This window comes from Periplaneta americana, chromosome 9, assembly GCF_040183065.1.
Source record: "Periplaneta americana isolate PAMFEO1 chromosome 9, P.americana_PAMFEO1_priV1, whole genome shotgun sequence".
NCBI lineage: Eukaryota > Metazoa > Arthropoda > Insecta > Blattodea > Blattidae > Periplaneta > Periplaneta americana.
Genome location: NC_091125.1, coordinates 103,252,673 through 103,273,127, shown reverse-complemented (window position 1 = coordinate 103,273,127; position 20,455 = coordinate 103,252,673). Strand labels below are relative to the sequence as shown.

Sequence of the window (20,455 nt, the reverse complement as noted above, 5' to 3'; positions counted from 1 at the left end):
AAATTCTTTAACTAAAAGAAATTGATAAAAAATTTTGGTTCTCTTCGTGAGTGATCATGAGCAAACTCTGATACCGGTACTTTCGTTTATACAAATCTAAGTTATTTTTTACGAGCCCATACATTTTAGTAATACTTGATCATTTTTACAGTCAGCATTGTCGGTGTTTTGTTACCTAGTTAGTAACCTGTCTTATATTCAAAATTCTATGAATATGCAACATTTCTTTTCACACATCGAGCGACACTTTACTTGAAATTATCCATATTACCGGTATGTTGGTTTATATTGAGATTTACTTGAATACTTTGTCTTCTTCCATGAATCCTACAGCTAATTATTAACTGAAATAATGTATTTGAAATTGGAAATCATATTGAATTAGGTACAGTATTGGAACTAGTATAAAGACATTTTCTTATGTATAGTATAGTATAGTATAGTATGTAAGATCATGTAAATAAAAATATATACTTGTAATGACTATAAATTTCTTATATTCATAATTCGTGACGTAATAAGGAAATGTATTTACTTCAATTAGGTAAAAGTATAAAAATGAATTTACAAAATGGATTTGTTTGTACACTAATTGAAAAAACATACATCTACATAGCGTTTTTTTATGTAGGCCTAAAGAATTCTCTCCTTTTCAAACATCACTGGCTGACAAAGTAAGAGGTTATGGTATTCTTTGTAATTCACATGTCAGGGTTATTGAAAATGATGCAGTATGGTGAATCTTTGAATTCCATTTCATAAATATATGCTATTAAGATGATGCATTACTGCAATTTCTAAAATCCACAATTTTTGAGCTAGAGTTGAAATTTTTTCTGAATATGCATATCAATTTCATAATCACACATTGTAGTAAATTTAAATTTTTTCTCATAAAAACAAAAAAAAAAAAAAAAAGGACTTAGTTTGTCCTTTTTAATTTTATTAATGAAAATCCTATTTCTAAAAAAAAAAAAAAATGTTATTTTTTAAAATCTAATTTCTTCTTAAGTGTAACACTGCATATTGTGTAATGGAGCATTAGTAATGCCCTACTCTAGTTTGTTCATTTGTAAAAAAAATAATAAAAAAATAAAATAAATAAATAAATACAATTTCATGAATGTAAAAAAAAAGAATGTTAATAAAAAAAAATACTGAATTACGTATAATTCTCTAGCAATAAAACTATGCTGAATACAGCCAATCAAATGCTCCATTTTACAACAGAGATATTAATGAATTATGCTAAGTTTTATGACTTTAGCTTTAACCACTGAAAAATAAAATTAATAGGCTACTTGTTGTTGAAAATGTAGAGAATTTCTTTTTTGAGATAATTAAATTTAAAGTTTTGGTTACACATAACTCGTGCATTAACACAACTTCTACCAAATTTGTTTGTAGATTTAAGATATTGAAATTGTGTCGTAAAATTGTCACGAAAATACTCCTTATGAAACCATACATTTTTTAGTGTGAAAATAAATTTGTCAAAATTCGACTATTTACAGTAGCACACCGCCTTAAACAATATAGCTAGTTCGCATATGATTATTGTCTTCTCAGTGTTTATGCATTATTTCCTAATTTTGGCTTGGAATTAGTGTCACTAAAATGTAGCTTTCAATATACTAGAAATGAGAATTGTGTATTGTTTTGTCATAGAGATATTTCCTTTCATGCCAGATAGTGTGTCTAATCTTCATTCATTCATTCATTTATTTTATTCCATAGATCTTACATGAGCAATGAAGCTTTAAGATGTGGAACATGTCAACATTTTACAATATTACAATTACAATTTTTACAAATTTTTATAGTTTTACAATTTAGTAATTTTCTACAATTTTTACAATGTTGTACAATCTATCTATGAAATATATGTATGATGGCATCCACTGAAAGCTTGCTTTGAGCAGAATATGGGCTGTTTGATACATTAAATTGGCATTACATTTGGGGTTAGGAACTCATATAGGGGCCTCTTACGCTGCTGCTGCTACTGATGATGATGATGGATGATGATGATACTACTAGATCTGCTATTACTATTGTTGCTACTATTACTGCATTGTATTCTCACAATTATTGGCTTTAAAATTAACTTACTATGGTTTTCCATGTCAGAAATAGAGTTCAGATCTGGCATGATCAAGTTAGGTAGAATCTGTGATGTGTAGAGGCAGTGTTGGAGCAAGTGTTCCTTCGGGTGTTTCCATATTTTTGTTCATTATGCCACCAATTTACCATCAATATCACCAGTACTTATAATAAGCATGGAAAATCACTGCATTGTATGGTATCCAAACAAACACCCAGAATCTCATTCAACAAACAAGTACCTGTAGTAAAAATTTCTAGATAGGCACTGTTGTCCAGAATGGAGTAAATGTATGTGGATAAGGAAGACTGACCTTTTCCTAGTTTTCTTTATAACTTATTTTATTTTTCAGTGACTACCTGAAGAAGGTTTTAGAAAATGATGTAGGTGCAAGCATTTATCAGCAATTCTTTGGATCTGATCTGGTGAGTGGCTTTAATTTGGTTGCATTTACAAATAGCTTATTTGTACCTTAAAATATTAACCAGTAACTAAGTTAAATAATTTTCAACTTAAATAATATTTGGGGGCTGGAAAAGGAAGGCAGGAGATAGGAACAAATGGAAGCACATTATAAGGATGGTCAATTTCTGCAGTAGGCTGTAGTACCAACATTGATGATAAATTACAAGCATAAAAATAACTCATTATCCATAGTTTTCAAGAATCTACAGTGTATTATATTTAAGAAATATAAGTCCTAATGTTATTAAAGTTGAGCAGAACTGTCTATATGCAGAAATGCTAATTAATGTTGCTTATAATTACAGTTTATCATTGCAAATAAAGTTGGATATGAACCATTTTCTTATTTAATAATATTTAAAAAATCATACACACAGAATGATCTAACAAAATTATATTAGTGGAGAGCATAAGTATTGTGGTTTAGAGGCAAAAATAATAACTTGATTATTAGTATATTTTAATTCAAATATCTGCTACTGGCATGATACACCTATAGCGCCTTTATTGATACATCCATATACGTGTAATTTGGTGAATTGTGATCAGTGATCATGGTCTCCTATGTTTCACAGTGCAGATTACTGTCGTGTTAACCTCAAAAACAAACTGAAAATATAATAAGATTTGAATACAAATATTCTAAGACTATACTTGTTTTTTTGAAAGATGGGCCATGACAGGAGCGTTGCGATCGGAAAAACAACTGAATGTCACATAGCGTGGTAGGCCTGTTGCTATGGTAACAACGGTTGAGTTGCCAAACTTAGTTTCCATGTGGCGAGTGCTTAATAGCTCTCTCGGTGACAATTTATTCTGCACACAATGTTAGCATTGGTACGTTTCGTCTGTGATTCTCTGTCGATTTTTCTATTGTTTTCTTACCTTCGCATCAATTGTCAATGAATGTTTTAACGTCAGTCATCGTAACGACAACTGCTAGCTTCCATCAGCTGGCAGCGTGGTAGTCCATATTGGCAACATGGCACTGTAGTTCCAAGCTCGGCCGCTTAACTGTCATGTCCCAGCTTTAAAAAAAACAAGTATACATAGGTACCATTATGTAAAAGTGTTGTGTACAAGCTGAAAATATGAAAGAAGGGGAAATTTATGACGACTGTTCTTTTGGAAACTAATATGAACAAAATGTCTTCTAGAATACATGCAAAATAATTATTGGTCTTCATAATTTCAGTGATTTAAATACCGAAGATAAGAAGTTAGGTAGGTCTGCCTTATTAAGATATACATCTTTCATAATATTATTGACAAAACAGCAACTATTTAGATTAACTATGGAAAACTGTTACCAGTACTTTTCTAGTATCGTGTATAGTACCAAATTTCTTGTTACGATGCCTTCAAAATATGTAAGAAAATTAAAAAAAAAAAGATTTAAGAGAAATATATTTTGATACTACAAAATTATTCAATTAAGAATGGAAGTAGTATATACAGTAATTAAATCAGGTCAGAAATTCTGTGCATCTTGAAGAAATAAAATTAATGAATACCAATATATACAAACAAAATCATTAGTACAAGTACCTAAGGATGGTAATAATGATAATCCAAATGAATCTGGTATTGGTCTAACAAGTGAAGCTATAAATATACGTACAGTACTGTAGGAAAACTAATTAAAAAGTTGGGAGAAACCAAGAGTACATCATTAGGACCTACAGAGCAGAGTCTCAGTCCTCAAATCTTAAAACATTAAAGAATAGGATGTTACCAAGAAATGAAGCAGTTATAAGTGAAACTCTTGATACGTACATTCAAATTCTTTTCTCATTTCTTCATTTTTTATTTTATCTACTGTGGAGAATCCTTTCACAGATCTTAGAAATTTTATTTCAATTCCTTCAGTGATACTACTGTCTTCTTGTTTGTGTCAGGTTTCTGATCCATAAAGTAAAACTGTTGGTATTATGACTTTATTAAATTGTAATTGGGTATCTTTCCTTGTTTTCCTCTTTAATGTCCTTTGTATTATTCCACATATTATATATATCTTGATTTTGATAGTAGGAAATGTATCCAAAATATTGAAAGTTTGATATCTGTCGTGTAACCTGGTTTTCAATTAGACCTACTATTTTTGTTCTCACAAGCCTGTCTGTGAAAAGCTACAGTTTTGATTTTTTAAATTATGTTTTTCATTTTGCATTCTCTACATATTTTATTTAAATTGAATACCCATAGCGAATCTGTTCATAATATTAAACTATTGTAATAGTTTCCATTGCTGTTACTTTATTGTGATTACATTTAGAAAAGAATTGTCAGAACTTGAAATGGTATGGGGAAAAATGTGTACAGATTTGTTTGAATTGTCATGCAGTGACCCATTCCACATTTAAAATTTCCTTATATAAATAGACTGTAATTTGATGTACAGAAATGCAGTGTAGGCCAAAATTAATTTGTAATGTTTTGACATTTCATCTTAATCTTCATGTTTTAACATTTTTCAAATCATAGCGTCAGGACTAGATGGTTTTTTACTGTTCTTTCATTGATTTGAATGAAAAGTGGTTATGTCAGACAAAGTCTATGTTCATATAAGCTTACATCACAGCTAATTGCAAGCACTGTATGCTATGTTTTGCTATATATTTCGTTTATTTTACTGACATTTTTTTAAGCTTGAGTATGGAAAAAAAAATATATTACTTTTTTGTAATGTATTGATTAATTTAATGTAAACATTTATTTTGTTGCAGCTGGACGTGGGACCCAGATTTGGAGAAGAAGAAACGTCACTTTGCCCCTCAGTGGTGAGAATATTATGATATTTGTATTTCATTTTGGTGGTAGTCTTCGTATTTAATGGAGTTATAAAATTGAACACGTTTTAATGTACTGGTAAGGTATTTTTGTAATTTTAATATAGTGTAAACTTATAGAAGCAAGATATACGGCACTTTTAATTTCAATCATTTGAGAATAAAATCAAATTTAATTTGACACTGGTATTGTTTCGGAATATCCCTCCCATTTTGTTAGAACTGTTAGAACTCGTAAAACTGAAATATCACCTCCCCATCTCGTTAAGTGTTTTCGTGGAAACGTATCTCATTTATACACTTTTTTTCTAACATTTATCAAATTTTATATGAAAAAAAAAATAGCTTTGGATGTTGGTTTAAGACGTCTATTAAAATTTAAATTAGTAGGCCTAAATGTCGCCGAGAAATGCATACTACCCCATGTGGAATTTGAGACGTGGATGAAGGAAATGGATTTGTTCCATTCTCGGAGAATATGTTGGAACTGTAACAACGATATGAGTTTAAGGACACGACCAGATGGAAGGAGGACTTGGTGGTGCACAAGGTGTAACTGCTGAAAAGAAATCGGATATATTTCTGGTACATTTTGCCAATCAGCCAGGTTTTCTATCTCTCCCACTTATGGCTACAGGAAATGGAAAACATCAGGATACAGATGGATGAGGTAGAGATCTATAGTGAAAGAGCAGTTCAGTGGCACCAGTATTTTCATGATACATGTGTGATCACTTCCTTAGGAATCCACAGATTCTTGGAAGGCCTGGCGACGAGACTTGCGTCTCTCGTCGAAAATATGACTGAGGACGAGTTCTAAGAGAAAATGAATGGATGTTTGGCGGAGTTGAACGAGGATCAACCGCCTGCTTCCTAGTTAAGGTTGAATGACGCGATGCTGATACTTTGCTGTCTGTCATTCAACAAGACATATGGCCCAACACAACAATTTTATCTGACCTATGGAGAGCGTATGGAGGCATAGCTAGGCTGCCACAGGGATACCATCATCTCACTGTCAATCATTCTTTGAATTTCGTAGACCTTGACAATAATACACACACTCAAACTATTGAGTCAACGTGGCAGAAATTGAAACATAAGATCAAGAAGTCATATGGACTTGATGGTGTCACTGGCCCATGTTTCGATGACTATCTGTGAGAATTCATGTGGCGAAAAAAATTTGCATATTGGCAAAGTTTGGAATGAAGTGCCAGGGCTTGCACCCTTGTCAAAATTAAAACATTGTAATATCGCAAAATATTGAATAATAAAATAATAATAATAATAATAATAATAATAATAATAATAATGATAATAATGATAATAATAATAATAATAATAATAATAATAATAATAATAATAATAATAATAATAATAATAATAATAAATAAATCAGCATTACTAGTTCTAATAGTTCTAACAAAATGGGGGGAGGGATATTCCGAAACAGTACCTTGACACCTTACTTACGTTTCAAAATTAATCTTGATTAATGTTTACATGAAGAAATAATAATCCCTAAACTAGATAGATTTGAGCTATATTGTGCATAGCAGAACTCAGATTCCTGATTGTATATAAGCTATGTTGCTGGTTATGATAACTATTTAATTTTTAACTTTCCAGGAAGAAATAGTATTTCCCAAAGTTGCTCAGAATAAAGATGCCAAGTGGCGTTATGTAATAAATGAAGAGGATTATGTTCAAGGAATTCGCATCGAAAAGTGCGGGTAGGTATTCTTCGATTTTAGATTAATTACATATCTTAAAACATAAACCCGTCATCTCATTATAGACTTACATTTTAAAATAGAGATTTTGCAGTAGAAATTTAATGTAATTCTGTAATGTCTTATTGTTTCACTAGCGTCAGTTCGTATTAAAAGCTGAATACAATAGAATGTTCTATAGTTCTCTTACCTGTGAAATTTTTCTGTCTGCAATGTGTACCAGTAGGTATATTATACATGAGACTGTTAAACTGAATGAGATATCGCAGTTACTTTATTGGGTGAACAAAATTTCACTACACTGCTGTGCAGAAATTTTTCTCTCAGTGGACACACTGTTATCCTACATACCGGTTACTGAGACAATTGCATGATAGTAATTCAACAGTACAGAAACTATTCACGTACCGGTATATAGAAAATAGTTAAACATAAACAGCTAAGCTATTTACCCGTCTAAATTAAACAAAAAGATGAGTTGAAACTGTCTGTCTTATTTTGAAAACATTCTGAAACCTGGATATAGAATTATCTATAACTTTGCTTCAGTTTTAGAAACAGAGCTACTTTCAGTGTATGCTATTTTTTTTCATTTATGTTCAGAATATTTGGATTTGTCTTATATCCTCTTTTTTTTTTAATTTTTTTATTTATACTGGCAGAGTTAAGGCCAGAGGGCCAGGTCCCAAAGTACACAAGCAGTGAAATTTAACAAAAAGTTAAAGAACAGAATACTAACATATTACAAAAAATAATAGCATAACAAAATCGATACTATGAAAATAATACCATAATAGAAAAAAGAAAGTAAAATACAGATCTAAAGATTGGAATATAATAAAAGCAACTCGATTAGTACAAATAGTTAACAGGGAAAACGTAAGGAAGAATACAACAAATGGAATGTAATAAAATAATAAAAAAAGAAAAATACGAAATTTAGATAAAATCCACAACAAAAAGGTTATGATGATAAATTCATCTGGTGATGAAAAAAAGAAAAAGAAATATATATTTTTTTTTTACAAAACTGTCGCAGAGAAAAGGGCTTAAAACTGAAGGGAATTTGAATTGAAAAGTGCAATAATTTTAGTTTATTTTTGAAACTAGATAATGTCCGACAGTCTCTGACATGCTGTGGTAGAGAGTTCTAGAGATGAGTTGCAGAGACGGTGAAAGATGAAAAGTAGAAGGATGTTCTGTGTTTAGGAATGGAGAGTGTGATATGGTGTTGTGAGAAAGTATCTGTTTCGTGATATGAGGACATATGTTGAAAACGAAAAGCTAAGTAGCTAGGGTTAGAGTTCTGAAGAATATTGAAGAATAATGTATGTACCTTTTGAAGTTCTCAGAAATAAGAGTTGTAGTGAGTTAGGTCATGTACGAGTACAGTAGATACAAAAAGATGACGCGAATTGAATGTATTTGAAGAATTTTTAATTTTTATGTTTCAGTTGAATATTACATTTTTCTTCTGTGTTAGATTTAAGTGTAATTGAATATGCTGAAGCCAGAACACATGAAGTCAAAATATGTTTTTTATTTATTATTCTGTAAGTTGAGATATGAAAGTGAGCTGCCAAAGAGAAGAGAAAATAATTATGTTAGATCTTCTCTTGTACAGACTACATATTACTGGAATGCTCGCAAGAAAATGAAGTAAATTTGAAGTGTTAAGGATTAGCAAACAACAACATTAAACCATTGTTAGTGTCAGTTTATACCGAGAGGGAAAGCATTAACGGCTTTTTAGCATTACAAAATCATTTGGATAGAATTCTGGTAAGAATGAATCTTAAACATACCTACATTATTACAAAATCATTTGGATAGAATTCTGGTAAGAAGAAACCTTAAACATACCTACATTATTACAAAATCATTTGGATAGAATTCTGGTAAGAAGGATCCTTAAACATACCTACATTATTACAAAATCATTTGGATAGAATTCTGGTAAGAAGGAACCTTAAACATACCTACATTATTACAAAATCATTTGGTTAGAATTCTGGTAAGAAGGAACCTTAAACCAGTGGTGGCTCCTGCATATTTCTTGAGAGGAGGAAAGAAGTTAACAGCACGAAATGACACCTTCTTGAATGAAACATGCTACAAATTAGCCTACATGCACACATGTAAGACCAGGTAGTGTTGGGGTAGCAACAATCTGTTCTTGTAAACTGAGTTTCCTAAATTGTCCAAAATATATTATGTTTTCACTTCCATTCATTGTTGAATAATTGCACAAATTAACAATTACAAGGAAATTCACAACCTCGTAGCATTTTTCGAGCACACTACAGCATCACACGCGTTGGAAGAGACTAGCTACTAACTCGTAACCGGAACCGTTTTACAGAAATGGGAATGGGAAATGATCTGAGGAAAGCGAGAACACCGCACGCACCCACCCACGTGGTCTGTGTTGCCACATGTACATTTTACAAGTTCAGTATCACATGCTTTTGAAGAATGTCAGTTCTTGTAAAGTCATACTATCATTATTGTTCAAAGCTCCTGGTGGCCGATTAATTTTTTATGTTAAAAATGATGTAGTTTGGAGTACCTACTTTCAGTTTCAAATATATTTGTACAAAACTGACAACTTGGCCATTGCCCTGTCTAGTAAACAATGAATAGAAGTGAATTTCAGGGGCCAACAACATAGAACTACTACCTCTTTGTTTTACATAAACCCGACTTTAACTTTCAAATATCCACGAAAGTTTCAAACCATGAATAGTAGCCTATATAAAGTGCAATGAATAATATTTTTTATTTATAATTAAAAAAAAGTTTACATGGTGTCTTTCACAGCTTTGCGTTAAAACTGTTTTTGTTGTATCTCCTAGATGTGTTATAGTCTGGTTGAATGCAACATCGTTAGGTGGCAGTGGTAGCGAGCTTGCTGCACGACCAGTCGGTTTCTATTTCCCGCCCATGACTGATTCAGAGGAGGATCTTCTCCCTCTCCGTTCATTTACTTGCTTTAAAAAACTGCTTCTTTCTCTGGCCGCTAGTGTGCTGTTGTCTATGTGTCTTAACTGCAGTAGAGGAGGAATGGAGTGCCTTTCCTCCACACAGACAATCTCGCATCTTTCTCACAGTTTTCTACAGCACATGAGCGCGCGTCATTTAAAACTCGATCAACCGAGGTTTTCTTATAGCTGTGAACTAAAAAATTATCGAATCTTCCTCGAATTTCAAGGCAAATATTTTATTTGATATTTACTTTCAAAAGAAGAAAATGTGAGGAGGACGTTCCTCCCTTCCCTCCCCCGAGGAACCACCACTGCCTTAAACATACCTACATTGAAAATGAAAATTATTTAAGAACGCCTTGAACAAAATTTACTCATTACTTCAATTAATTATTGTTACATTTAGCTGAATAATCCGTCGAGTTAGTGCGTCTGCCTCCAGACTAGCTAGGCCAGCCAGAGGGGTCGAGATTTTCATCTAAAATTTCTACCTCAGGACTAGGAGAGATGGCAGTGCACAACTTCTAAACACTAAATTGTGCACCAATATGCGTGGGTTAAATTCCAAATCTCTCCGCAGTGCATATGAAGAGAAAGCATTTCGTCTGATAGCATTTCGTCTGTCGGATGGGGAATTAAGCCTGCCGGCCCGCTTGGTGCTATTCGACAGGAGTAGGATACATGTCGACACTGGGTTTCTCCTTCTCCATCATCATCATCATCATCATCACCATCACCATCACCATCACCATCACCATCACCATCACCATCACCATCACCATCACCATCACCATCACCATCACCATAACCATAACCATAACCATAACCATAACCATAACCATAACCATCACCATCACCATTACCCTGCACTGTATTTACACGAACACTTACACATACACTTACCCTAGTACATGACATAACTCTTCAAACAGATGCACATCATGCATAGCGTGGCCTGCCAAAGTGGTGTTCAAATTGAAAATAGGTCACAGTTCTGTCATCTATCTGCAATATGCGGAACCCGAATCACTCAAGTGAAGTGGGTGAGCATTAGATATACACACACATTTAGTTGAATTTGTAAAATGCTCTACCGGTATACATTTTCAGCTAAAATTTGTTTAAATTATTTTATTTCATCTTTTAAGTAAATTGAAAATTAATAATAAATTTGTAATTGCTGATGTTAGAAATATTTTTCTTGACAAATAACAATATACGACGCACCATAATAATTTCTGATTTGGAACAGAAGGAAGAAGAATTGTCAATGCCATAAGTATAAGAAAATTCGCCCTTTTTTTTTTTTTTTGTCCTTCTTCCTTCTTACCATGTTTGTCTTTGGAAGTCATAAACTCATGAATAAACTTTTCTTATATCGTGCAGATTAATATTAGTTTTAGACTTACTTACTTACTTAATTACTGGCTTTTAAGGAACCCGGAGGTTCATTGCCGCCCTCATATAAGCTCGCCATTGGTCCCTATCCTGAGCAAGATTAATCCAGTCTCTATCATCATATCCCACCTCCCTCAAATCAATTTTAATATTATCTTCCCATCTACGTCCCCAAAGGTATTTTTCCCTCCTGCATCCCAACTAACACTCTATATGCATTTATGGATTCGCTCATACGTGCTACATGCCCTGCCCATCTCAAACGTCTGGATTTAATGTTCCTAATTATGTCAGGTGAAGAATACAATGCGTACAGTTCTGTGTTGTGTAACTTTCTCCATTCTCCCGTAACTTCATCCCTCTTAGCCTCAAATATTTTCCTAAGCACCTTATTCTCAAACACTCTTAACCTATGTTCCTCTCTCAAAGTGAGAGTCCAAGTTTCCAACCATACAGAACAACCGGTAATATAACTGTTTTATAAATTCTAACTTTGAGATTTTTTGACAGCAGACTGGATGATAAAAGCTTCTCAACCGAATAATAACATGCATTTCCCATATTTATTCTGTGTCCAATTTCCTCCCGAGTATCGTTTATATTTGTTATTGTTGCTCCCAGGTATTTGAATTTTTCCACCTCTTCAAAAGAAAAATTTCCAATTTTTATATTTCCATTTCGTACAATATTCTGATCACGAGACATAATCATATACGTTGTCTTTTCGGGATTTACTTCCAAACCTATCTCTTTACTTGCTTCAAGTAAAATTCCCGTGTTTTCCCTAATCGTTTGTGGATTTTCTCCAAATATATTCACGTCATATTAGTTTTAGACTGCAAGCAAAAAATATAAAATAAATAAAAATTATAATTAATGAGGAAATTTCAGACATTTAGTGGGTGGTCCTTCCAATAAGTACTCAATGGCTTGCTGATGATAAAGGAGCTATTGTGATACGACTAAGATCTGACCACCTTGATTAGGTTCTATCTACCCAGAATGTCTCCCAGATTGAAAATGCAGTTACTGGTTCTGTTTCACAGTTAGTTTCCGCAAGAAAATACTTATTAAATTAGCTCACTTAAGCAAAATAGAAAAGTGAGTTCTAAATACAGAGTAATTACAGATAATTTTTTTCTTATTTCTGCTAGTTGATTACTTTAGTTTATATCTTCCAACTAAATCCATTTTGTAGTTCCTATTATTAGCCACAACAAAATTTTCCAATCAGAATAGGGTTTTCAGTTTTTTAATTGAAATGGTATACTGTTTTCAGGTACCGTATTAAAATACTGTTTTCCACTTGTTTTATTAGTCTGTAATGTTGTTGTTGTTGTTGTTGTTATTATCTCATGCTGGGCTTTGGCAATGAAGCCATTAGCGTTCTTGCTCTCCAATATTTCTCTGTGGTGGATCCACCAGGTAGAACTTCACAGGTTATGAGACGATCTTTAGTCATTTCTTCTTCTTTTAGCATACGTGTAACCGTTTTTTAAGTGGGCACCAATTTATTGTTTGTAATGGTGGTTACATCACCCACTCACGTAAACCCCCAGTATGACTGGAGGGCCACACCTGTAATGGAAAACGTTAAAATGTTTATAATCTCTTGTTTTCAGGAAGCAAAGTTCCTGTACGTTTTCAGAAAATTTTCCAGCTGGCTATACTACAAGTTGTCAGCAGAAATATATATATCGTAAGTTATTGGCCTACGCTGATGATGGCAAGCCCACTGCAGATTCATTCAGACTTCCTTCTTGTTGCTCTTGTGTGGTCACCAAGTCGCTTCAATCAGGCAGAATGGCAGGTGATCCAGGAAAATCTCAAACTCCAGCAAGACATAAGACGAGAAGGAGGAGGAGGAAGTAGAGAAGAGGAGGGGAAGATGCAGTCTTTACCATAGTGTAGGGACTGCATGGTTAGTCCAGGTTAGTAGTTGCAAATATTTAATACCAGTAGGCCTATACCATATTACCAGTATTTACTACTAACTGTTTCAAGACATTGGCGAATATTTTTTTAACATGATACAGTTATGTGCTTGACATTCGAGAAATCTGGTCACATATTGTGTTAATACGATGACATCATTAATTACAGTAGGTCTTGAATGACTGAATTATGACGTGTTTAAAACAAAGTAGTTTCGAAACCAGTCGGCAGTGATAAATCATAAATGAGAAACAAATGAATTAGTATTTAGTATTTATTTATTTAACCTGGTACAGATAAGGCCATCAGGCCTTCTCTGCCCCTCTACCAGGGGATTACAACTATAATATGAAAAATAAAATTACAATTAATATGAAAGCTAGACAATTTATCATAGAAGTTAAGAACAAAGAATATTTTTGTATTTACTGAATTACAAATTAAACCTAGAATAACAAAATTGTATAGTGATGAAATTACCATATATTGAGATAGATTGAGATGAATGTTACATAATAATAAATTCATTATTATTCGTACACAAATGGAAGTGATTAATAAATGTGGGGAGTAGAGAGACGTTGTACATGGTGTTTTTCTCTGAAGCCACGGCCTTAGTTTTATCGATTGAAATCTTAAAATTAAATGTCTCCATTATATCTTTCAGATTATTAATTCTTCTTTGTAATCCAGGTTTTGATTCGACAATCATAACCAGATCAGTAAACACAATAGTTTTAGCAAGCATTTACTTAATGACTTTCTTCCCACATAATCATTTTTGCCATTGCTTTGTAGTATATAAGAAATAGTGCTAGTGATAAGAGACCTGTACCAGTACTGACTGTAAAACCCGAATTTTACTGTTTCACACATTGAATTATGATATAGAGACTGGTTTCACTTCCAAACTCTGTAAATCCTTTGAATAACCTACAAAAATATAATTAAATTTACTTTTTCACATGATGAAGTATGGAGTGATCTATGAGGTGCAATTAGCATAGAAAGAGTTGAATTATAAAGTGTCCAACAGGTAGCATAGAAAGGAAATTGCATAAATGTTTTTGAATAACCTACAGATATACTTAAAAGTGAATATAAAATATGGATTAATTTTATTTTTTTCACATATAGAATATGTGAATATAAAATCTGAATTATTTGTACTGCTTCACACATTGAATTATCGATTAATTTTACTGTTTCATACATTGAACAGAAAGGGAACTCTATAAATGTTTTTGAATAACCTATAAAGATACTTAGGCGTATATGTGAATATAAAATCTGAATGTATTTGAATAATCTGCAAAGATACTTATATGTGAACAAATACAAAATATATTAAACTAATTAATGTGTTTCTTTTTCCCCAGACAGATGGCATAATCTAAGCATAGATGATGTCTTGTAGGACTTGCTACCTTATTCTCATAACGAGAAGAACTGTTGGTGTGTGGTTGACGTGGACATTATCACATTTATCACCAACAACTTTGGCTGTGCTGGTGGGAAACTCTCCCACTTAACTTTTTAATGAGTAGTTGATAAGTGAGATAAGTGTAAAAATAAAGGGATTCTAGGAATTCCACGATCTCTTATCGGCTTGACATATGCGTCAGGTTCTTAAAATGAATCAGTATTTTATAGCAAGAATTTAAATAAATATCATGCTTCATTCTTTTTTTTTTAATATGACCTTAAAATGTAGAGATTTTAAGCTCATAATTCTCTCCTCCAAAGAGGTAATTAGGTTGCATATTGTACATATAGTTTTATATCAAAACTTGAGCACATTGTCATATGTCTACACTTTTCTGCTTCTGTGTTTGAATTCTTGTATAATTTTTCTTTGTGTATTGGTTATGTGTCACTGTATAAAGTCATAGTGTATAAGATATTATATTTAAATAAACCTAGAAGTGCTTATATTTCCTCAAGGTTCCTAGACATTTTTATATTATATACATGTTAATATACGAGATTTTACAGACACATGAAATTAAACATAAGGTCTCAGAATGTATAAGAAATGGATGATAATTGGGCCTATGAGTCAGGTTGATTCAATACCGTTTTGCCATCAGCAAAGCACTTGGATGTTTGTTATTGTTTTAGTAACTTAATTTAGTGACGTAATTACTTTAATTATTTATTATAAATAATTAAATTGTACTTACTATTACATCAGACGATCGAAGTGTTCACCCCCTGCTCTTAAATTAATGTTACCAGATTTTTTTCACAATTTCTGGGGACAGATATAGATCGACATATGAAAAAACTACTTTTAAGATAGTATGTCATTTATCTGTGCTGTTTTCACACTTTGAAAAATTAAAATACTTATTCTATTTACATACTAAAATATTCCTGACAGGTCATGTTAAAATTGGTTAAGATAGCTCGAACAGTTTCTAAACTCATTCTGCATTTCTGGGATGTCCACATCATGCTCATTGAAGAAAAATATTTCTGCACTAAAGCATTACTTCGAAGAAGAACAGAGATAGTTGTCAGCTTCTTGAGTTATGCATAGAAAGTCATTTTCTCAGAGAAAATTTTAAAATTTCACTTCATTTTGGGCAAAGAGTAGCATTTCCTTCATTCCACTTTGATATTTTCTCTGAAGTCATATATTTATTCAATAAAGACATTTTATCAAATAAATTACCTTCATCCAGGTCAAGTTCATCTATACATTAAATTTGAAGAAAAATAATGGACTCCTTCTTCAAATCTTTCTCTTTCTGGAAGAGATCTCATCGATATACATTTCGTAGATACCTTATCTTCTGAATGAATAACCTAGTCAGTAGTCACTGAGATATTCAACGATCTTATGGGTGAATAACCTAGTCACTGAGTTATTCAACGGCAATTTTATTATAAAATTCATAATTTATTTTATTGTGGAAAAAGAACCGTTTATAAAGATACCAAAAGTTGCTCAATTGATAATGAAATAAATTTTTCTTTCCTGGGGTTCAGTTTTTATATCAACCTTGATAAAAATATGAAAGACTTGATTGCAGTTACATCCTCACCTTTGGTTTTGGTTATGTCATCATGAAAAAGCAGCAAAGTTGCCTTAGCAAAATTCACCTACAACACAAAGCAAGGATCATTAAACCATATTAATAAACATTGAAAATCTGGGAATATCTAGAGACATTATTATTAAATTCGGGGACATTCTGGGAACGAATTTTGTCCAGGAATAAAAAGCAAACTTCGGAGTCTGTCCCCGGGAAATGAGGATGTCCGGTAATCTTATCTTAAATGTGTGTCAATCCCATCCAAAAAAATTGTATGAAACTGCTTGAAGTTTATTCTCTATATTGGAAAGATCACTTGACATATATTTTTCTTGATCCCCTAGATTACGTGGAGTATTTAAGTACTGGTAACACTTTTTATGTAAGGGTAGCCCACAAATAGAAGTCACAGTGATTTAGGTACAGGGATCTAGGAAGCCACAAACCCTTGCTAATGATTCTGCCGTCGACCACTTTGCATTTTACTTGCATAGAATGCCTGGATGTATGAGGAGTCATTTGCATAAAAAATTAATTTGTTCTTCAACAAATGAACAAAAACTGGATTTAATATTTAATTTACATAACATTCTAAATTAACGGTAAAAAAATAGATCCAATGATATGGGTTTGCACTTAATGCACACCACACTCTAATCTTCTGATTATGAAGAGGAACGTCAAAATGAATATATGGATTTTCATTACTCCAGAACCTATTGTTCTTTGGAACTATATTTTATAATTTATTATAAACTTCTCCCAAAAAAATGAAACTAGAAAACATGACGTAGTCAAACAATTTGATCACATGTGATTTGGATTGCTCACATGAGAATCATCTTATCATTTACCCTTACACACATCTGTTTAAATTGTACTTTTGATTGTTAAGGACTGTTCGATTATATAAACTATTTCTTTTCTGTGTCGCTTACAATTCCTGAAGGGTCTTATTCTAAGATCATGTATAGACTTTCAAGACTTAATGAATTTTTAGATGAATATATCAACGAACTCCCATGGCCAGGGTCAGGACTACAATAGACAATAATTTTTTCTATGAGGGAATTGAATTCATGATCGATATTTCCCTGTAATGTTGAATATAATCTATAAACACACATTTTCGAAGGAAATAACATATTTTCTAATATGTCTATTTTCTTATTTAAGTACCTATAATTAATTCATTCATTCATAGTTATCTGCCCAAGGGCATGTCTTTCACTGCAAACCTAGCTTTTTCCAATCTTCCCTCTTATTTCCTGCCATCCTCTTATTCTCTGCATATGATCCATATATCTTACTGTCTTCTGTCATTTTATATATAAATTGAAAATTACTAATCATATTTAGCCTACTCGATACAAAATCGTACCAAAATGTCTAACTCTTCATGAAATAGTTATTCATCTTTGACTATCACTGCCAGAATAAGAATGTTCCGAATGTAACTGAATTTTAGTTATCAGAACAAGAATAGGCCGAATATTTGATACAGTATGATTGCAATTTGAAAGCCACAGATTCAAAACTGTTGTTGACATATCATTTGGGGCTATCCAGAACAGTTAAGTAGGGCCTTCTCGTAATTTTCATCATAAAAGTTTAGATGTTATTGTGGGTACTTTAGTTTTTACTATTTTACTGTATTACGAAAAGAAATTATGTAATTTCTTTATTCTTTCCATATTTGTTTTCCTCTGGAACGACATTAACCAATTAGGGCCTGCCCATGTCATCTGTGAAGTCGCAACCTTCTAAATTCTTTGTATTTTATTCTTCTTTCCTCGGAAACATTTCAATACTTGTACTGGTACGTGTGTAAAAATCTAATATTTTCTGCCATCTTCTGCAATTGTAAAACAACTACGTGGAAAAAAGCACATTGAAATATTTTTAGTATACTGGGTGTTCATTTCAAAGTGTGTCATGACGTCACTGTTGTTGGGTCACTGATTTGAAGCGAGTTTCAGCTGATATGTTAGAGAAGTTGCCTATTATTTAAGGCGTTCTTCAATCTGAACTTGAGAACATGTACGGTATAACTTGAACGTCGTAGCAACAGATGGCGGTCTGTACGGTCTGTGTGCTACCATAACCTCTTTCGAACTGTGTTTTGCGCCGGCAAGTCGTACGCAGGGTATTTGTTATCATCGGTTGCGTACAGTAACATTCCACAACACAAATCAAATGCTCCGTGTCCATGTTGACCGTCGAAGTTAATGTCAACAAATACGTAAGTAATCGTCTTAACCCTCTCCCCATATCCCGACAGTACGTATTTCCAAACAGTTCACATTCCTGCCACTACCTGCGTTACCGTACGTATCGGTACGTACTCTTCAGACTGAACGCTGTACTTGCTAGCCATCTTCTCTGCCTCTTAGGTTATACACCTGAGCTGCGGAAGTGTAGGAAGATTGAATTCTCTAGGCTCATCAACTAGCCACATGACGGCATACAGCGAGCCAAGACACATTTTGAACTGAACACCCAGTATACTGTATACATTTTTTAATGACAGATATATTCATTTCTCATTGTTGGCCCAAATATCCCCATGAGTGTTACACTGAACTACGGACCTTTTCACTTCCATAACATCGAGAACTTAGTGTGAAATTAACGTAACTATAAATCTTAAAAATTTTCATGAGAGACAAAATAACATTTTCTAAATACAAAATTATTGACATTCCACCTATGAATGAAAGTAAATGTATACAGTGTATATAGGGTATATACTGTTCGGAATTGAATTACGATTTTTTGTCACCAAGTAGAAGAATGAATTTGCTGTCGATTGATGTAAAAAACTAAAAATGTCAAATTTTGTAGTTACATTAGTTTCACACTAAAGTACTCGATATATTTTGCCCATGTTGCAAAATGGTAGTGAATCTAAGTTACACCAGGTTGGAATGATAACACTGATAACCAATGATCAATGGTGAAATATCTGCAGGTGAAAGGGGATTGCTTCGAAAAACTCCCTACCACCAAGCATCTTCTTTGTCTATCATAAATTCCATATAGAGTCGTCAGGATTTGAACTTGGATCTCTGTGAAATATATCAGAGATAACTAGGAAGTTAAACTTTTAGTACCAAGTGTTTTAAGTGACTTATGCAAAGGTTTAATATATTTATATACATGATGTAATTTATATACGTGATTTAAAAACTTATAGCTATATTCTTTATCAGAAATAAAAAAAAAACGGAAATACGATAGATGTTACTGTACTTTACTTAAACTTTGTATGATAAAATGTTACAGTTTTGATGTATTAACAATTTATAATTTAAAAAGATGTAATAATAATAAAAAGAACCTACTGAACAATAATTTTAAAGTGTTGTCATCCTGAATTATAGCCTATACAGTTCATATGACTTTCTGATAGTTTAGTTCCTAGAAAAACCAAATGATATTCATTATTGTATTGATCAATAACTGCACTAGCTACATTTACAATGGAAATGCTGTGTTGTTGTACGTCAGCCGTCTTTCTTGAAATGGCAGACTGTTTGGTAGTAATGAAAGTAATATTTTTGAGCAATGTTAAGAGATACATTTTGCAGTATCTAGAGATATGATGTATGCATTTTGTTGGCAACACATTATCCTGCCATGTTTTTCACTATTTTTTCTGGAAAATGGAGGCTGTTTGATTAAGACCTGTTTCTATTTTGCTGGAAGAGCATTATAAGTGGAACTCAAGATCAACACACTTGAAGAATGAAGTCACTCAAATACCTACCGGTTTTGATGGGAAAAGTAAGTAGCTACTATATATTCTTAGCTATACGTTCTATATTAACGAGTTATTTTCATCGACCAAGAAACGTGTTCAATCTCACTTTGCTAAATCTAATTTTGTTATAGTACTGAATTTTGTCATTATTGCCACTACTGCATGAAATAGGGAATAGACTAATTCCAGTTTCTACCTCACATTTTATTTGGCCTTCTCTGATCACATTTTCCATGAAGT

At 32.6% G+C, this 20,455-nt stretch overlaps 1 protein-coding gene across 3 annotated transcripts in view; it reads left to right on the top strand.

Annotated features, from left to right (window-relative positions):
- LOC138706330 (protein spaetzle-like) overlaps positions 1–19,791 on the top strand; it is a 137,556-nt gene extending 117,765 nt beyond the window's left edge. Inside the window, exons 4-8 of one of the 3 annotated variants that reach the window (XR_011333966.1) lie at positions 2,457–2,529; positions 5,296–5,349; positions 6,991–7,094; positions 13,099–13,407; positions 14,795–19,791. Coding sequence is in view for 1 of the 3 variants with exons in the window: in XM_069835466.1 (XP_069691567.1) it covers positions 2,457–2,529; positions 5,296–5,349; positions 6,991–7,094; positions 13,099–13,348 (481 nt within the window). In the remaining 2 variants the exon portion in view is untranslated. Of the gene's footprint in view, positions 1–2,456; positions 2,530–5,295; positions 5,350–6,990; positions 7,095–13,098; positions 13,408–14,790 lie in introns of all 3 variants that reach the window. The other 2 variants (XR_011333965.1, XM_069835466.1) reach the window with 2 other exon arrangements.
- Positions 19,792–20,455: the final 664 nt, after the last annotated feature.